Here is a 19461-nt window from a genome sequence, read left to right as displayed (position 1 = left end):
TTATTTAATGTATTTACATTTAGCTTTTGTTATACACTTAGAATTCATTATCTTTCTCCCCTCTCACACCCCCACCACACCTCAAGCATTGAGTAAAGTTCCTTTAAAAAAAGTCAGCCTGCCTCCTGGGCAGGGAGAAAGAGGAAAAGATCGCTTTAAGACAGCTTGGGAGGAAAAATTATGGGGGGACACAGACATGGACTCACACTCTGTCAGCTCTGTGAGAGGTGGAGGCAGCAATGAGAGATTCAGAGTGAAAAAGAAGGTGTTCCCTTCCACCTAAAATCTCTCCTTTTCTCCCCTTCTAAAGAAGACACTGTTCTCTTCCAGGCATCACTGGAGTTTTCTTTTCCGGGTTTAAGGGTGCCTGGAGGACCAGGCAGCTCAAGATGTGGTTCATGCAAACGATGAAGTTCCAGGCGTTAACAAAACCAGAGTGAACTAGCAGATTCCCTGAAAGCATCTGGTTTTAGCCCGGCCTAAGTCCATACATTTCTTGACTTTAAAGCGGTTCCCGCGGGATATTTTGAGCGCTTACCGCAGAGGCACGCAACCAGGCAGGACTAGGGCGTAAACGCGACTCCCGGGAGGAGAGCTCCGGTTTGCGCAAACCCGAGCTTCCGTGCAGGTCGGTGCTGCCCATCCCAGCCCCCGTCCCACAGCTCCGAGTCCCCGCAGTGAAAGGTGGGGGAACCGGCGGACGGCCCCCCAAAAGACTCGGAAGATTCGAGTGTCCATGGAGGCTCATCTCCCAGGCAGTATGGTTGGAACGCACTCCGAACCTCTCAGTCCATCTCGGTTTCTGCGAAAGGATTGGCATCTACTGGCGAGCCGTTCCCACCCCTTCCAGTGCCCTGCACCAGGTTGGCGGTTTGAAATAGCTTTGGACTGGGGAGACGTGGACTCGAAGCCCGCCAGGGGCGGGTCTCGGGTGGGGAGAGAAGGCGAACAGACCTGCCCTCCAGTGCTTATGCAAACCTGACAGAGGATGAGGGGGAGAGGGTCCGGCCCCCGACGCCACCCCAAGACCGGCTGTGGCCGCCAAGCCCGGGAGGCGCAGAGGCAGAGGCTGCCAGGTCGCCGGGCGGCGAGCGCGAGGCTGCAGTGGATGCTGGCAGAGCGCCCAGAGCTGCTCGTCTGGGAGACACACTGCTTAGTGGGGAGCTCAGGCTGGTATCCCGTTGCCTCTGCCGGGGCGGGGATTCTCATCTGGTGAGCTCAGCTGGAGCTCTTCATGGAGCGAGGGCTCAAGCAACCGGGGTGGCTGGAGATGTCCCCAAATCTTAGAACCCATCACTATTTCCCAGGGGAATCGGCCTGTCAGAGAAAGGAACTAGGTGTGAGTGTTTAGGACTGGAGAAGGGCTGGGAGCGCAGCGCTGGCGCTTTGCCCGGACACTTGCCAAACTCCCGCCACCAGAGGCAGGGGGCTCTGCAGGGCTATGGCAGCATCCCTGCCTTCCCCGGAGTGTCCATCACTTCAAGTCTTTCGCAAATCCTTTCTTTCCCCTTGGTTCATCTGCGGTTCCAGCTGCGGACCCCATCTGGCGCATTCATTCTGAGGCGATCTAGCTAGCGCCCCCTTGAGGAGTGCGTGGGGAGTCGGGCTTGCAGACTTCCACAGCAGGTAGCAGCAAAACAGCTCAGTGGTTGCGACGGTGCAGTGAGACAGTTGTCAACAGATGGTGAAGCCGCCTGTCTGCGCAAGGGGACTGGCGAGTACGCAGCCCAGGTACTACCCATTCCCAGTGACGTCTCTGCAGCGGGTTATAAAAGTCTCACGCGTAGCCCTGCCAAGGTTCTGCTAACTCCGGAGCTGAGCAGGACCCGAGCCAAGAGGCGCCTGCAAAGCTGCAGAAGGTGGCGGCGGCGGCGGCGGCAGCGAAAGCAAAGAAAAAAAAATCTCCAGCTGGACGCGGGGCCCCAGAATCCTGGCCACAGACTCAGAACTTTTACAGGTCGTGCTGTGGCTGATACCCCCACCCCACTTCGCCCCCAAGTCCTCAGCGCAGCACAGGTCTTTATCTTTGCCATTGCAGGCAGGAGGAATAGCAGTTGCAAGTGGCAGCAGGTGCAGAAAGGCAGGGGTTCTCCTGCTTCCTGGAACTGTGACCCGTGGAATTTCTTCCTCTTTTCCAGCCCAACGCAGGAGAGACGCTGTCTCCAGATTGAAGAACTCAAATGCTTCCTGAAGCTTGAAAGTGGGGGAATTCAAAGCCACCGAGGGCATGCCGCACATTTAGAAGCTTTTATTTCAGTGCCAATTTCTTACTTGCAAGGAAAGAGTTCTGTCCAGAAACAACCTACAGCCTCCCGTCTTGGTTAAACAGGACTCTGACCCCGGGCGCCGTCTCAGGACCCTTCTGCAAAGGATCTGTGTGTATACTGAGAGGAGGGCTTAACCGCTTAGTAAAAGAATGGATAACGTCCTGCCGGTGGACTCAGACCTCTTCCCAAACATCTCCACCAACATATCGGAGCCCAACCAGTTTGTGCAGCCAGCCTGGCAGATTGTCCTTTGGGCTGCTGCCTACACAGTCATCGTGGTGACTTCTGTGGTGGGCAACGTGGTGGTGATGTGGATCATCTTGGCCCACAAGAGAATGAGGACAGTTACAAACTATTTCCTGGTGAACCTGGCCTTCGCAGAGGCCTCCATGGCTGCCTTCAACACCGTGGTGAACTTCACCTATGCTGTCCACAACGAGTGGTACTACGGCCTGTTCTACTGCAAATTCCACAACTTCTTCCCCATTGCTGCTGTCTTTGCCAGCATTTACTCCATGACGGCTGTGGCCTTGGATAGGTGAGCTCGCCCTTTATGGAAAAGGGAGAAAGTATCCTTAAAGGAGGATGGCATTACTATGGAGCTTCAGGGCTGGCTAGTGCCTGGTTCAAGGTGACGGTCGGCCACCTGTACCCCCTGGATTTGTACTGACCGCCAGCTGAGTCCATTGTTACTGAGGGACTTTATCTTATCTCTCCATTTTCTTTCCTATTCCCCTTTCCTTTTCTTCTCCTTTTCACCCATTTCCAGTCTCCTTGCCTTTATATATACATCCCCCCTTTTCTTCATTTAACTCTCTTTTTCATCCCCTCTCCCCTCCTCTCCCTGACATTTTCCTTTCAACCCCTGCCTTGCTTCTTTCCATATATACCTTCTCCCCTTTATCCTCAAAGCCTGAAGGGGATACCCAGGGCATGGCCAGGGGGCCAGCCCCTGGTTTGGGCTTTGTGATCCTTGCAACCTGTTCTTGAGCCGTGCAGTCTCCTGATGCCTTCCAGTTTTAAGTACACCTGGGCAAAATGTGTCACTTTTAAGGGACTTTCTGCTCCTCCCGCAACTCTCCAATATTATTTGGATGTGAAGAGCGTTTCATGAGAACCATAAAATACTAAGGATTCTAATTCAGCTCTAAGCTGCTAGGGGTTCTCATTCAAGAATGAGAGGCAGCTGTGCTCTTCTTAAGGCGCTCCGCAGATAGAGATCCTGATTACCTAGTGGTTTTTCTAAATTTCTTTTGCCATATAAGGTCCATGTTTTTAGCGTGTTTGTGTCCACAGAGAAACATGCTTGGCAAAGGCAATTAAAGGCAGTTAAAGAGTTCATTCTTTCCTGAAACCAACAGGATAGGATTTCAGAAGCTGAGTAAAAGTGAAAATGTTGGCATTTTCAAACATTGGGGCTAGCGTTCTGGAATGAATGTGTCCTCAGGTGGCACTGATGGAAAATTGATGAGTGGAGCACAGCTTTATTTGTATGACTGTTTCGTGGGTGTCCTAGGTCACTCATTTGTATATCTATATGTGCACAAATGTGTAAATGTTTACCTGGGATGTGGAGGGATGTTTAAAGCTCCTGCCACTGTGATTTTGAAATGGGTCCTTTTGGTAGCCTTGCTGAGATAAATGAATATGAGAAGCCCAAAGAAGGAGCTAAGAGAAAAACTTCAAAACAAACATTCCCCAGTTAGTGAACTCTTTTACATAAAGATTAATTATGATTTGTGATTGATTTGAGGTCTTTTGAAACTTCTGTAGTCAATGAACACTTTTAAAATCAGAGAAAACTATGCTTCCTTTGCAATGGTGTCCAAATGCTGTCTTTTCTGTTCCCTCTGTGCAACCCTGATGTACTTAATGTGTTGTGTGTAAAACAAGTTGCAGTGAATCAATTTATATTTTAAATGTAGAAGGGAAATCAATTACTCAAAGGGGTAGTGAAACTTATCTTTTATGCTACTCTGGTTTTTAAATATTTGGTTTACTGAAAATGAGTTACACCTGTAAGTCTTCCTGTGTTGACTTGCTCCTTTCACTTCACTGCAGCCCCCCTGAAACTTAGAAAATGCATAGCGTGATGTATAACGGAATGTATGAGCCGTGAGACCCGGGGCCGTTTCAGCCCTACACATCCCGTCTTGGTGATCCCTAAATCAGAGGGAAAGCTGGTACTTTTTACTGCACTGGGCACTCGTGTGAGCTCAAGGGAGGCCTGACAGTCAGCGCGAGCCCACGCATAGCGGATGGAGCAGACAGCTCTGTAGCTTTGGCTTCCACAGAAATGACATGTTCCACAGCCCTTCTCTTTCCCTTTGTACTTAGAAGGTTAGGAGGATTAGGGTCAGGATTCAGGGTCAAAGTCTTCACAGCGAATTTGGCAGGGAGCCAGATTTCAGCTGTCTTGGGGCATCTCAGGCTCCACTGTTTCTAGGCAAACCATAGACAGGACCCTGACCTTTCATGACACCTGCTTTGTGAGGTCAGTAAGAAATGTCACCATGTACCTAGTGTCCAGATGGCCAGTAGTATGCTCAGGGTTAGAGTTCAAGGAGGACTTAGAGATGAGGCCTCAAGGCTGTGTCTCCAAGTCTTAGATGCTCTTTCTGCTCTTTTCCTTGTTCAGCCTCATGAGCACAGTGAATCAACCCCTTCAGGCCCTCTGATGAATCTAGCTCCACTGCATGCATGGTCATCCATTCTCTCTGAAGAATGTTCTAGAAAGGAAGAGGACCTTTAGCTTTCTCTCCGTGAATGATCTCTCCTTTCTCCACTGTGGCTATGCAGACTTTGAGGAAATGTTAAATATCTTTTTGTATTTTCCTTGAATTTTTAACAGATAATTTTTTTAAATTGCTGTATAGTCAGTTGACAATGTTGTGTCAATTTCTGGTGTACAGTACAATGCTTCAGTCCCACATGAATATACATATATTCATTTTCATATTCTTTTTCACCATAAGCCATTACAAGAAATTGAATATATTTCCCTGTGCTATACAGTATACACTTGTTTATTTATTTTATGTATCTGTCAGTATCTGCAAATCTCAGACTCCCAATTTACTCCTTCCCACCCCCTTCCACAGTGGTAACCATAAGTTTGTTTTCTATGTCTGTGAATCTGTTTCTGTCTTATATATAAGTTCATTTGTCTTTTTTTTTTTTTAGTTTCTGCATATGAGTGATATCATATGGTATTTTTCTTTCTCCTTCTGGCTTACTTCACTTAGAATGACATTCTCCAGGGACATCCATGTTGCTGCAAATGGCATTGTTTTATTATTTTTATGGCTGAATAGCTATTCTATTGTATAAATATACCATGACTTCTTTATCCAGTTACCTGTCAATGGACATTTAGGTTGTTTCCATGTCTTAGGATATTGTAAATAGTGCTGCTGTGAACATTGGAGTGCTGGTGTCTTTTTGAATTAAGGTTCCCTCTGGAAATATGCCTAGGAGTGGGATTGCTGGATCATATGGTAAGTCTATTTTTAGTCTTTTGAGGAATCTCCATACTGTTTTCCATAATGGCTGCACCAAACTGCCTTCCCACCAACAATGTAGGAGGGTTCCCTTTTCTCCACAGCCTCTCCAGCATTTATTGTTTGTGGACTTTTGAATGATGGCCATTCTGACTGGTGTGAGGTGATACCTCGTTGTAGTTTGGATTTGCATTTCTCAATAATTAATGATATTGAGCATTTTTTCATTGGCCATTTTTATGTCTTCCTTGGAGAATTGCTTGTTTAGGTCTTCTGCCCATTTTTGGATTGGGTTGTTCATTAAGTTATAGGAGTTGTTTATATATTCTGAAAATTAAGTCCTTGTCAGTCTCATCTTTTGCAAATATTTTCTCCCATTCTGTAGGTTGCCTTTTTGTTTTACTTATGGTTTCCTTTGCTGTGAAAAGCTTGTGAGTTTAATTGGGTCCCATTTGTTTATTCTTGCTTTTATTTCTATTGCTTGGGTAGACTCCCCTAGGAGAACATTACTGAGACGTATGTGGGATAATGTTTGGCCTATGTTTTCTTCTAGGAGACTTACTGTGTCTTGTCTTATGTTTAAGTCTTTAAACCATTTTGAGTTTATATTGTGTATGGTGTGAGGGAGTCATCAAACTTCATTGATTTCCATGCAGCTCTCCAGTTTTCCCAACACCATTTGCTGAAGACATTGTCTTTATTCCATTGTATGTTCTTGCCTCCTTTGTCAAAGATTAGTTGATCAAAAGTTTGTGGGTTCATTTCTGGGCTCTCTATTCTGTTCCATTGATCCATATGTCTGTTTTTGTATCAATATCATGCTGTTTTGATTACTGTAGCTCTGCAGTATAGTCTGAAGTCTGGGAGGGTTATTCCTCCAGCTTCATTCTTTTTCTTCAGTAATGTTTTGGCAATTCTGTGTCTTTTGTGATTCCATATAAATTTTATGATTTGTTCCAGTTCTGTGAGATATGTCCTGGGTAATTTGATAGGGATTGCACTGAATCTGCAGATTGCCTCTGGCAGTGTAGCCATTTTAACAGTATTGATTTTTCCAATCCAAAAGCATGAGATATCTTTCAATTTCTTTAAAGTCTTCTTTAATTCCTTAATCAATGTTTTGTAGTTCTCCATGTAAGTCTTTCCCCTCCTTTGAATAAATCTTTATTCCTAGGTATTTTATTACTTTGAGTGCAATTTTAAAAGGGATTGTTTCTTTACTTTCATTTCCTATTGATTCATCATTAGTGTAAAGAAATGCAACTGATTTTTGTACGTTAAGCTTGTATCCTGCTGCCTTACCAAATTCTTTTATTGACTCTAGTAGTTTTTGTGTGGAGCTTTTAGGGTTTTAACAGATAATCTTTGAACCATCTCAAAACATAAAAGCAACATGATTTTCCTGATTATAAAATTCAATCTCGTTCATGAAGAAACTAAACACATAAATAGAAATCAACCATTACTTCACCATGCAAAAATAACACCTGTTAACATTTGAATTTCCCTTTTATGACAATTAAACTACATAATTGAGGTCAGAGTCTATAGAATTCTGTAGCTTACTTTTTTCTATTGATATTATTGGAAAACCTTAATAATAATTTTAATTAATAATTTTATTTAATAATAATTTCCCCATGTTATTAAAAAGTCTTTAATAATGTAATTGCAGTGGCTTCCTGTTATTCCATTATATGAATGTGCCATTATTACTTTAACCATCCCCCTACTGCTGGGAATTTAGATGCTTTTTTAGATTTTTTTGCCATTATGATTAATGCGCTAATAAACATTTCTGTATAATAATTTTGTTTTGCTTTGTTGATTATTTCCTTAGGGTAGATTCCCAGAAGTAAAATTACTGGGTCAAATGAAATGAAATTTTAAAAGACTTTTCCTTCTAATTTTAAAGTATTATAAACTCTGGGCAGAGCAAGGAACACATCTGTTCTGCTTTGTTTACTTTATCTCCTCAGAACAAAGCAGAGTGCTGGGCATTTAACTGTCACTGCATGTTTACTGATTAAATGAATGAGTGAATAAATCTTCTTCTTCTACAAGAACATTTAGAAAATGTTAAAATTGTAAAAAAAAAAATGGTAAAAAAAAAAAGTAAAAGTCTAAAATTCCACTACTGACAGATAGCCAGTTAAAAGTCTAGAATGCTAGCTTGTATTTTTTCTTTGTTATTTATGCCACATACAGTCATTCACACCTTTTAGGATAAATTTTGGATCATAATAAAAGCAGTTTCAATACCTTTTTTTGTGTGTTTTGTTCTTAGCATCATATCATGGCCATTTTCCATATTTCCTTATTTTGAAATAGTTTTAAAAACAGTATTTTTAATGGATGCATTATATTGCATGGTTATAATAATTTATTTAATCATTTCTCTATTTTTAGATGTGCATTATTTCCATTTTTAATGATTTCAAGTAACTTTGAAATTAATTTCCTTGACATAAATCTTTGAGAGCATCCCTTCTTCTTTTCTTAGGTTAAAACTCTTAGAGTTGAATCCCTGGATCAAACTGTCGTGCGAAACTTTACCAAATTTCATTGTGGAACCAAAATGTAAGCAGAAAAAACTTCAGCTGCAGATTGGAGAACTAATTGCAATCCTTCCTGTAAACTTTCCATAGAATTAGGAGACAGACAGACAGACAGAGACCCCATTCAGAAGGAATACTTATTTACTGAAGGCATTGATTACCTAGAAAAAAAAAAAACTTGGTAAGTATACTAAGTATACTAAATAATATCAGATTTTTCTCTAATTAAACTCCAATAAACATCAGGGATTTTACTTTTTCAATCTCTATAATTTCTCCCACTTAAAGTAAAAATTTAAAATTTCTTCCAACTGTGAAAACTAAAAGATGTGTGTGATGTTTCATGAAATTAGCAGCTGGAGGACACTGAGAGTTGACACCTTTATTTTTCAGGAGCCAATAATGATGACTAGTTCTAGTTTTGTGGAGCAGCATCTAAGACAGGAGGCGAGGGGACCAATCCCTTAGCCCCACAAGAAGGGTTATTCAGGGAAAAGGTAGTCTGACTTGGAACCAAGCACACAGCAACAGAAGGCTCAGAAAAAAGACTGATCTGCTAATACTGCTTCTCTGACTGTGAGGGGCAGTAATAAATTCAATGAGATGAAAGGTGAAAGTTGCTCACTACTCAGACTAGTTCTGCGTATGTTACTGCTTTTTTGGTTTGTTTTGTTTTGAATTTAAAAACATTTTTTAAATTGAAGTATAGTTGATTTACAACTTTGTGCTAGTTTCAAATGTACAGAAAAGTGATGCAATTCTGTATATGTATACATATAATTCCTTTTCAGATTCTTTTCTACTGTAGTTTATTACAAGGTATCGAATAGAGTTTCCTGTGCTGTACAGTAGATCCTTGTTATTTATCTATATGATATATAGTAGTGTGTACATGTTAATCCCAAACCCCTAATTTATCCCCCACTTCCCCTTTGGTAATCGTATATTGTATTCTATGTCTGTAATTCTATTTCTGGTTTGTAAATTAGTTCATTTGTATCACTTAAAAATTTTTCTGTTTTTTTTTTTTATTCTACATGTGAGTGATATCATAATATTTGTCTTTCCCTATCTGACCTACATCACTTAGTATGATAATCTTTAGATCCATCCGTGTTCCTGCAAATGGCATTGTTTTTACTTTTTCTTTTTTATGGCTGAGTAATTTCTAATTTACATATATCCAGTCATCTGTCAGTGGACATTTAGGTTGCTTCTGTGTCTTGGCTATTGTAAATAGTGCTGCTATGAATATTGGGGTGCATGTATCTTAGAATTTTCTCTGGATATATGCCCAGAAGTGAGATTGCTTGATCACATGGTAACTCTATTTTTAGTTTTTTAAAGAACCTTCATACTGTTCTCCATAGTGGCTGCATCAATTTACATTCCCACCAACAGTGTAGGAAGGTTCCCTTTTCTCCACAACCTTTCCAGAATTTATTACTTGTAGACTGTATAATGATGGCCATTCTGACTGACGTGAGGTGATACCTCATTGTGGTTTTCATTTGCATTTCCCTAATAATTAGTAACGTTGAGCATCTTTTTCACATGCTTATTGATCATCTGTATATCTTCTTTAGAGAAATGTCTATATAGATCTTCTGCCCATTTTTAATTGGGTTGCTGCTTGATATTAAGCTATATGAGTTGTTTGTATATTTTGAAAATTAATCCCTTGTCGGTCACATGATTTGCAAATATTTTCTTCCATTTCATGCATAGGTTTTCTTTTCATTTTGTTTATGGTTTTCTTTGCTGTGCAAAGCTTATAAGTTTTATTAAGTCCTATTTGTTTAGTTTTGCTTTTATTTTGATTATTCTAAGAGACAGATGCAAAAAAAATATTGCTGTGAGTTATGTCTCTAGGAGTTTTAGAGCATCCACTCTTACTTTTAGGTCCTTAGTCCCTTTTGAGTTCATTTTTGTATATGATGTTATAGAATGTTCTAATTTCATTCTTTTACGTGTATCTGTCCAGTTTTCCCAGCCAAGCTCATTTAAGAGACTGTTTTTTCTCTATTGTATATTCTTGCTCTTTTGCTAGTAGATTAATTGACCATAAGTGTGTGGGTTTATTTCTGGTCTTTCAAACCTTTTCCATTGAGCTATGTGTCTGTTTTTGTGCCAGTACCATACTGTTTTGATTACTGTAGCTTTGTAGTATAGTCTGAAGTCAGGGCATATGATTCCTCCAGTTCTGTTCCTCTTTCTCAAGATTGTTTCAGCTATTCAGGGCCTTCTGTGTTTCCATATAAATTTTACAACTTTTTTTACAGTTCTGTGAAAAATGTCATTGGTAATTTCATAGAGATTGCATTGAATCTGTATATTGCCTTGGGTAGTATGGCCATTTTAACAATGTTAGTTCTTCCAATGCAGGAACACAGTTTATCTTTCCATCTGTTTGTGTCATCTTCAATTTCTCTCATGAGCATCTTACAATTTTTGGAGTACAGATCTTTTGCCTCCTTAGATAGATTTATTCCTAGGTATTTTATTATTTTCAGTGCAATGGTAAATAGGATTGTTTTCTTCATTTCTTTTTTTCTGATATTTTGTTGTTAGTGTATAGAAATGCAACTGATTTCTGTATATTAATTTTTTATCCTGCAACTTTACTAAATTCATTGATGAGCTTTAGTAGTTTTCTAGTAGTATCTTTAGGATTTTCTATGTATAGTATCATGTCATCTACAAAAAGTGACTTCTTAACTTCTTTTCCAATTTGGATTCCATTTACTTCTTTTTCTTCTCTGATTGCTGTGGCTAGGACTTCCAAAATTATGTCAAATAAGAGTGGTGAGGGTGGGCATCTTTGTCTTTTTCCTGATCTTAGAGAAAATACTTCCAGCTTTTTAGAACTGAGTATGATGTTAGCTGTGGGCGTGTCATATATAGCCTTTATTATGTTCAGGTATGTTCCCTTTATGCCCACTTTCTGAAGAGTTTTTATCATAAATGGATCTTGAATTTTATCAAAAGCTTTTTCTGTATCAATTGAGATGATCATATGGTTTTTGTTTTTCAGTTTGTTAAGGTGGTGTATATCACATTGATTGATTTGTGGATACTGAAAAATACTTGCATCTCTGGGATAAATCCCACTTGATCATGGTGTGTGATCCTTTTAATGCACTGTTGGAGTTGATGTGCTAGTATTTTGTTGAGGATTTTTGCATCTGTAGTTGTAAGTGTTATTGGCCTTTAACTTTCTTTTTTGTGATAGCTTTGTCTGGCTTTGGTATGAGGGTGATGGTGGTCTCATAGAAAGAGTTCAGAAGTATTCCTTCCTCTGCAATTTTTTGAAATAATTTCAGAAAGATAGATGTTCACTCTTCTCTAAATGTTCAGTACAATTCACCTGTGAAGCCACCTGGTCCTGGACTTTTGTTTGTTGGGAGTTTTAAAATTATTGATTCAATTTCAGTGCTGGTAATGGTCTATTCATATTTTCTATTTCTTCCTGATTCAGTCTTGGCAAATTGTACTTTTCTAAGAAATTTTCCATCTCTTCTAGGTTGTCCTTTTTGTTGGCATGTAGTTGCTCATAGTAACCTCTTATGATCCCTTGAATTTCTGTGATGCAAGTTATGGTTTCTCCTTTTTCATTTCTGATTTTATTAATTTGGGCTCTCTTCCTTTTTTCTAGTTGAGTCTGACTAAAGGTTTATCAATTTTGTTTATCTTTGCAAAGAACTAGATTTTGGTTTCATTGATCTTTTCTATTTTTTTAGTCTCTCATTTATTTCTGCTCAGATCTTTATTATTTCTTTTCTTCTACTAACTTTGGGTTTTGTTTGCTCTTCTTTGTTTATCTGCTTTAGGTGTAAGGTTACGTTGTTTATTTGAGATTTTTCTTGTTTCCTGAGGTAGGCTTGTATCACTGTATGCTTCCCTCTTAGAACTGCTTCTGCTGCATCCCAAAGGTTTTGGATCATTGCGTTTTCATTTTCATTTGTCTCAAAGTATTTTTTGATTTCCTTTTTAATTTCTTAAGTGATCCGTTTGTTGTTTAGTAGCTTATTGTTTAGCCTCCATGTTTGCAGTTTTTGCCTTTTCCTTCTTGTAGTTAATTTCTAACCTCATAGCATTGTTGTTGGAAAGATGCTTTGTACAATTTCAATTTTCTTAAATTTATTGAAGCTTGCTTTGTGGATTAGTATGTGAGATTCTGGAGATGCACCTTTGAGAATAATGTGCCTTCTTTTGCTTTTGGATGGATGCTCTATAGATATTAAATAAGTCCATCTGGTCTAATGTGTCATTTAGGGCTTGTATTTCTTCATTGATGTTCTGCCTAGATGATCTGTCCATTGATGTAACTGGGGTGTTAAGGTCCCCCACTATTATTGTGTTATTGTCAATTTCCCCTTTTATGTCTGTTAACAATTGCCTTAAATGTTGAGGTGTTCCTATGTTAGGTGCATATATATTTACATTTGTTATGTCTTCTTGGATTGATCCCTTGAGCATTATACAGTGTCCTTTGTTTCTTGTAAAGGTCTTTATTTTAAGATCAATTTTGTCTGATACAAGTATTGCTATTCCAGCTTTCTTTTGGTTTCCATTTACATGGAATACTTTTTCCACCCCCTCACTTACAGCCTGCTAACTCTGAAGTGGGCCTCTTTTAAACAGCATATATATGGGTCTTGTTTTTGTATTCATTCTATGTTTTTTGGTTGGAGCATTTAATCTATTTACATTTAAGGTAATTATTGATATGTATGTTCTTACTGTCATTTTGTTCACTGTTTGGGGTTTGTTTTTGTAGGTCTTTCTTCTATTTGTTGTCTTTTCTTGTGGTTTAATGACTAGATTAGTTCCTTTAACATTTATTTTAAGGCTGGTTCAGTGGTGCTAAATTCTTTAACTTTTGTTTACCTGTGAAGCTTTTGATTTCTCCATCAAATAGAATGAGAGCCTTTCTGGATAAAGTATTCTTGGTTGTAGGTTTTTCCCTTTCATCACTTCAAATATATCATGCTACTCCCTTCTGGCCTGTAGAGTTTCTGCAGAAACATTAGCTGATAATCTTATGTGAGTTCCGTTGTATGTTATTTGTTGCTTTTCTCTTGCACATCCCAACTGTTAGTGGAGCCTCAGTAGTAGAAGTTCACTACAGACTATGGGGTAAATAAATTAGACTGAAAATTATTAGAAATTTTCACTGTGAGTTTCCTCTTTATTTCTTACTTAGGAAAACAAGTGAGTGAGTGACATGATCATAGGTATTATGTTGAATCCACTTTTATTTATTTTTAATAATCTTAATGTTTAATATTATATGAGGAATAATAAATTACTCAGACAGTTAAGAACCAACAGGTTGAAGAATTTTGCTTTTTATTATTATTATTTCCCCCTTATTGTACTTGCTCAGGTTGTATTTCTATATTTTTATTAAAAAATTATTTCCTAGGTGTTTTAAAAGGAATTTAGGAAAGAAGTATTTCAAAATGACCCCACAATCTTTTATCTAACTATAAATTTATATTTGCTTTGTTTTGTTTAATTGAACTATGATTTATACTATTACTTTAGTTTCAGATGTACAACATTGTGATTCTAAGTTTTTATAGATTATACTTCATTTAAATTTATTATAAACTGGCTGAATTCCCTGTGCTGTACTATATATACTTGTAGCTTATTCATTTTATACATAGTAGTTTTACCTTTTAGGTCCCTACTCCTTTTCCCCCTTCGCTCTCCCCATTGGTAACCAATAGCTTGTTCCTTATATCAGTAAGTCTGTTTCTGTTTTGTCATATTCATTCATTTGTTTCATTGCTAAATTCCACATATAAGTAATAATGTACATTATTGATCTTTCTCTGTCTGACTGTAATATCCTCAAGGTCCATCTATGTTGTTGCAAATGGCAAAATACTATTCTTTTTATATTCTGTTCTGTATATATACCACATCTTCTTTATTCATTCACTTGTTGATGGATACTTAGGTTGCTTTCATATTTGGCTATTATTTTAAAAAGCTGCTATGAACATTGAGATGCATGTATTTTTTCAAATTAGTGTTTTCATTTTCTTTATATATATACCCAGAAGTGAATTAAAGCAGGTTACTTTTTCTCCACAACCTTGTCAATATTTGTTATTTGTGGTCTTTTTGATAATAGCCATTCTGATGGGTGTGAGGTGATATTATGGTATTGATTTGTATTTCTCTGATGGTTAGTGACATTGAGCATCATATCATGGTCCTGTTGGCTACCTGTATGTCTTCTTTGGAAAAAAATGTCTGTTCAGGTCATCTGCCCACTTTTTGATTGGATTGTATGTTTTTTTGATATTGAGTTGTATGAAGTGTTTATATATTTTGGATATTAACCTCTTGTCAGTCATATCATTTGCAAATATTTCTCCCATTTAGTAGGTTGTAGAAGCAGACTTGTTAAAATAGGGAGGCCTGAGAAGGCCTTCCTGAGGAGGTGACATTTGAACAAAGACCAGAATATTGTGATGAAGTCTGCATGTATTGTTTTTGGGCAGGGACTTTCTAGGCAGAAGGGACAGCTAGAACAAAAGGCCCCGAGGCAGGAATTGTTTGGAAATAAAACTTGGGTGTGGCTGGATTGCAGAGAATCAGAGGGAGAATGAAGTTAGCGAAGAAGGCCATGCATATCACATGTATTAGTCAGGGTAGGGTATGCTATCCTATAGTAACAAGCACATACTCAAATCTCAATGGCTTAACACACAGAAGTTTATTCATCAGTCACTGTAAGTCTAACTTCTCTTCTGGGGAGCTCCCTGAAAACATTATTTATTGCAGACTTTTTCCATTTGTGGCTCATCCATTTCAACCTGAGCTCCTTGGTTGCTACATTAAGGGAAGAAAGAAGTGACAGTCACACAGGAGCTTTAAATTCCCCAGGCAAGAGGCAATACACATCACTTCTCTTCATAGTTCAGTAGCAAGAACTAGTCATACGGTCCTAGGGTCCCTAACCCTAACCCAACTACCAGGACTCTGGAAAATGTGGGAGAGCAAATGAATGTTTAGTGACCATTAAGAGTTTTTTGCCACAGCAAGATAAATTTGTTTTTCAGTCTATGTGTGATTATAAACAATTAGAATGTAATGAGCAGGGTGGGGACATGATCTTATCTACACTTTTAAGAGATCATCTGTCTGTTATGTGGAGAATAAACACTAGGTGACCTGTGGTGACCCCAGAGAGAGACCATGGTGGTTTAAACAAGGGTATAATGGTAGAGGTGGAAAATGTTCAGATTTTGGATATGTTTTCAAAGTAAAGCAAATGATTTGCTGATGGAATAGATATATGATAGAAGATTTAAAAAGCAATTAAGAATCACTCCTATACTTGAGGCTAAGCAACTGGGAGAATGGTAATTTCATTTACTAAGATGTGGCAGAATGGAGAATAAATAGGTTCAGGAGAATAAATCAGGAGTGATTTTGGCCCTGATAAGTTTAATATAGGTAGCAGATGGACATGTGGAGGTACTGAATGAACTAACAAATGATTATTATTACTTTATTTAATTTATTTTTATTGAGGTATAGTTGATATATAACATTATATTCATTTCAAGTGTACAACATAATGATTCAATATTCATAGATACTGTGAAATGATCATGACAATAAGTCTAGTCAACATCTGTCACCATACATAATCCCAAAAAATTTTTTCTTGAGATGAGGACTTTTAAGAGCTCCTCTCTTATTAACTTTCAAATACGCAATACAGTATTATTAACAATAGTCACCATGCTATACATTACATCCCATGACTTATAACTGAAAGTTTGCACCTTTTGATCCCTTTTATCCATTTCACCCACCTACTCCCATGCCCATCTCTGGCAACCACAAAACTGTTCTCTGTATCTATGAGCTTGTTGTTTTGTTTTTCTTTTAAAATCCATATGTAAGTGAGATCATATGATATTTATCTTCCTCTGTCTGATTTGTTTCACTTAGCATAATGCCTCCAAGGCCCATCCATGTTGTTGCAAATGGAAAGACTTCATGCTTTTTTATGGCCGAATAGTATTCCACTATGTATACATGCCACGTCTTTATTCATTCATTCATTGATGGACACAGATCATTTTCATATCTTGGCTATTGTAAATGATGTTGCAGTGAGCATGATGGTGTATTTATCTTTTCAAATCAGTGTTTTTGTTTTCTTTGGATAAATACCCAGAAGTGAAATCACTGGATCATATTGCAGTTCTATTCTTAATTTTTTAAGGAATCTCAATAGTGATTTCAGTGGAGACTGCATCAGTTTACATTCTCACCAACAGTTCACAAGGGTTTCCTTTTCTCTACATCCTTTCCAACATTTGTTATTTCTTGTCTTTTTGTGGTTTTGATTTGCATTTCTCTGATGATTAGTGACATTGAGCATCTTTTCATGTACCTATTGTCTATCTGTAACGTCTTCTTTGGACTGACTTTTAAAAAAACCTGCATTTCAGGAAGGAGTGGTAAAGGCCAGAATACAAATGTGAGAGTCATTAGCATATACCTACAACCATAAAGCTGTGTGTTTCTAATGCATAATTATTTCCTAGGGGAAAGAGTGAAATAGAGAAGATTGCCACTGACTGAGGACTAAGGAACATCAAACTTAGAAAATCAAGAAGAGGAGTAAGAACTAGCAAATACAATCAGGAAGGAATAGTCAGTAAGTTAAGAGAACTAGTAGGTGAGGTTTTCTGGAAGCTAAGGAAAACGTTTCAGGAAGGAGGAAGTATCTACTGTGTCATAAGTTGCTGAGAGGTTAAGTCAGATGAGAACAAAGTCCTTTGCATTGGACAAGGTGAAATAATTACTACCCTTGATAAAAGTATCTTCAACACTTTGGAGAATAATATATGGGGAGTAGTGGAGTTACAAATGGGAGAAGAGGGAAAAGCATAGTAGGCAGAGGGATGTGAGGAGAAGGAAGGATTTTTTTTTTTTTAAGTTACAGCTTATTTGTATGGTGATAAGAATGGGGCAACTGAGAGAGAGATTCATGATGCTGATGAGAGGAGAATTTAAGAGCAAAGCATTTGAATGTGTAAATGGGGATGGGTCCAGGATTGGCTTTCAAAATGAAGTGAGACAATAAATCCAGTCTAGTTGTTGGAACAATGGAAAATGGGTAGAGAAGACAGTAGACTGGTAGGTTTGTTGATAAAATTATATAGTTCATTTTTATTGGTTCCATGTTTTCGGTGAAATAAAAGTTAAGGTCACTGACTGAAGCTGAGGAAAGATGAGATGTTAGAGGTTGAGAAGAGAGGAAAAGTTGAAAAAGAGTTGTGTTGTGGAGGTGGAGAGTACCATGACTAGATAATACTTTAAGATTGTTAAGCACTATGGAAGGCTCACTTGAAGTTTGTGAACTGACAAGAAATCTTAGAAGTCCAACATAACGTGTTTTTCTACAATGTAAGCTTAGGAAGGCAGAGAACTATGTATTAGCATTGGGGTTTTGTCAGATGAATGAAGTGGAGAGGGAGAGGAAAGTGGAGCTAATGTATCTACAAGGAATGATTACAGGGGCGCACCATGGAATCTAAGCTGGATGAATAGAGGAGCAAGGATGGGTGATAGATAATGAAAACTGGTAACATTGATGGACTGGAGATCCTGGTGAGTATTAACAGTTGTTGGATCTGGAGAACTAGAGGGTATGAGCTGAAAAGATGAGCTGACAGCCGCAGAATAAGAGGCTTGAAGTAGGAATTTGAGAAATGATGTAGTTATTGGTGAAGAAAATGTCCAGGTAATGATTCAAGTGTGAGTGTGGAAGGCTAGAGGCAAGTGGAGGGAACCATTGCTGGAAGGGAGGAAGTTAAGGAAATGAGTCATGTATGTGGGTGTTATTTATTACCAAAAGTGAAGACAGGGATTTGCTGGGAAGGAAGACAGTGAGCCAGGGGCTAAAATCTCCTAAGGACAAAAGGAATGAGTAGTAGATGACTCAGGAAATGGCCGCAACAAGTGTAGCAAGTGGTATAACCTTATATCATGTGCTTCAAAGAAGCAGCAGTTTAAAAAAGAAAGAATAAGGGTCTGGAAGTGGAGGTGAGGAGCCATAAGTACATGTGCCCCTGGTCCAGGGTTTATGGTTGGTGGACTGTGGAGGAAAACTAGCGAATCACCTGAGATAATTGCAGTTGTGGAATTAACATCCTGAAACAGTCACATTTCAGGCAGTAGAAAGATGAAGGGAGTCTCTGAAGAAAGGGATAAGGATTTTGTTGATGGTAGACTAATTGTTCCATGGAAGAGTCCATCAGATGAATGAAATGCTTACAGCCATATTGCAGATAAAAGCCAAGGTGTTGTTGTTGACTGGAGATGCTCAGACCTCTGGTGGTGGTCAAATATACAGAGAAATAAGAAGCAATGGGGTTGTTCCTGGTGGTCATTATAAGGAAGGCCCATAAAATGTTCTTAATTAGAGCTTCCCCCTTGATACTGGACACTGAGACATCTCATTGTGTGGTAAGGTAGGAACAGGGTGGAGGTCTTATTCAGGATCCATGGGATTTCCTGAAATCCTGCTCTAGCAAGAACACTTTTGCCAAAGGCTCTTGGATGTCTAGAGGCTTTCTCCAGAGATTTTCCTGGAAAGTTCATGATCATGGGAGTAGAGCGTTTATCAGAACTATGTCATGGGGGCATTGCTCAATGCCCTTAAGAAAATAGGTTCAGTAGGGTTTTGAAGGAAATGGAAGGAAATGAAATCCAGGGCACAGATGATAGTGCTGGAGAAAAGAGATTTCACCAGTTGAGTGGGGCAGCAGGAAGCTGAGAGGCATACATCTGACCCGATGCCCTACTTTTTATGTCAAATGTTTTATACTGTCCCTTTTATTATATTGAAATACAATTCATAGATATTATAATCTAACTGTACACACATTTTCAAGGAAGAAAACAATATAATATTCTAACTGTATTATACAGAAGAAATATGGAAAAAAAGCAATCCATAATAAAATCCTGTGGGTTTAGTATGGAGATGCTCAGGCTAGGCTTGTTCCTTTATTTAGGATAAAGAGAATGTGACAGCAACAGATTCAGGAAGGTGCAATAATGGGGTTTCTTTTTTTTATGGGGGGGCTG

General features: G+C 38.7%; 1 protein-coding gene across 1 annotated transcript in view; it reads left to right on the top strand.

The window, feature by feature from the left end:
• The first annotated feature begins 2381 nt into the window (after positions 1-2381).
• The window catches only part of TACR1 (tachykinin receptor 1), a 164655-nt gene continuing 147575 nt past the window's right edge, over positions 2382-19461 (top strand). Inside the window, exon 1 of the mRNA XM_006172878.3 lies at positions 2382-2805. Coding sequence (XP_006172940.1) covers positions 2417-2805 — 389 coding nt within the window. The 5' untranslated portion in view covers positions 2382-2416. The remainder of the gene's footprint in view (positions 2806-19461) is intronic.

Source organism: Camelus ferus, chromosome 15 (genome assembly GCF_009834535.1).
Source record: "Camelus ferus isolate YT-003-E chromosome 15, BCGSAC_Cfer_1.0, whole genome shotgun sequence".
Lineage (NCBI taxonomy): Eukaryota > Metazoa > Chordata > Mammalia > Artiodactyla > Camelidae > Camelus > Camelus ferus.
The sequence above is the reverse complement of the archived record's forward strand: the minus strand, read 5'-3'. Positions and strand labels throughout refer to the sequence as shown.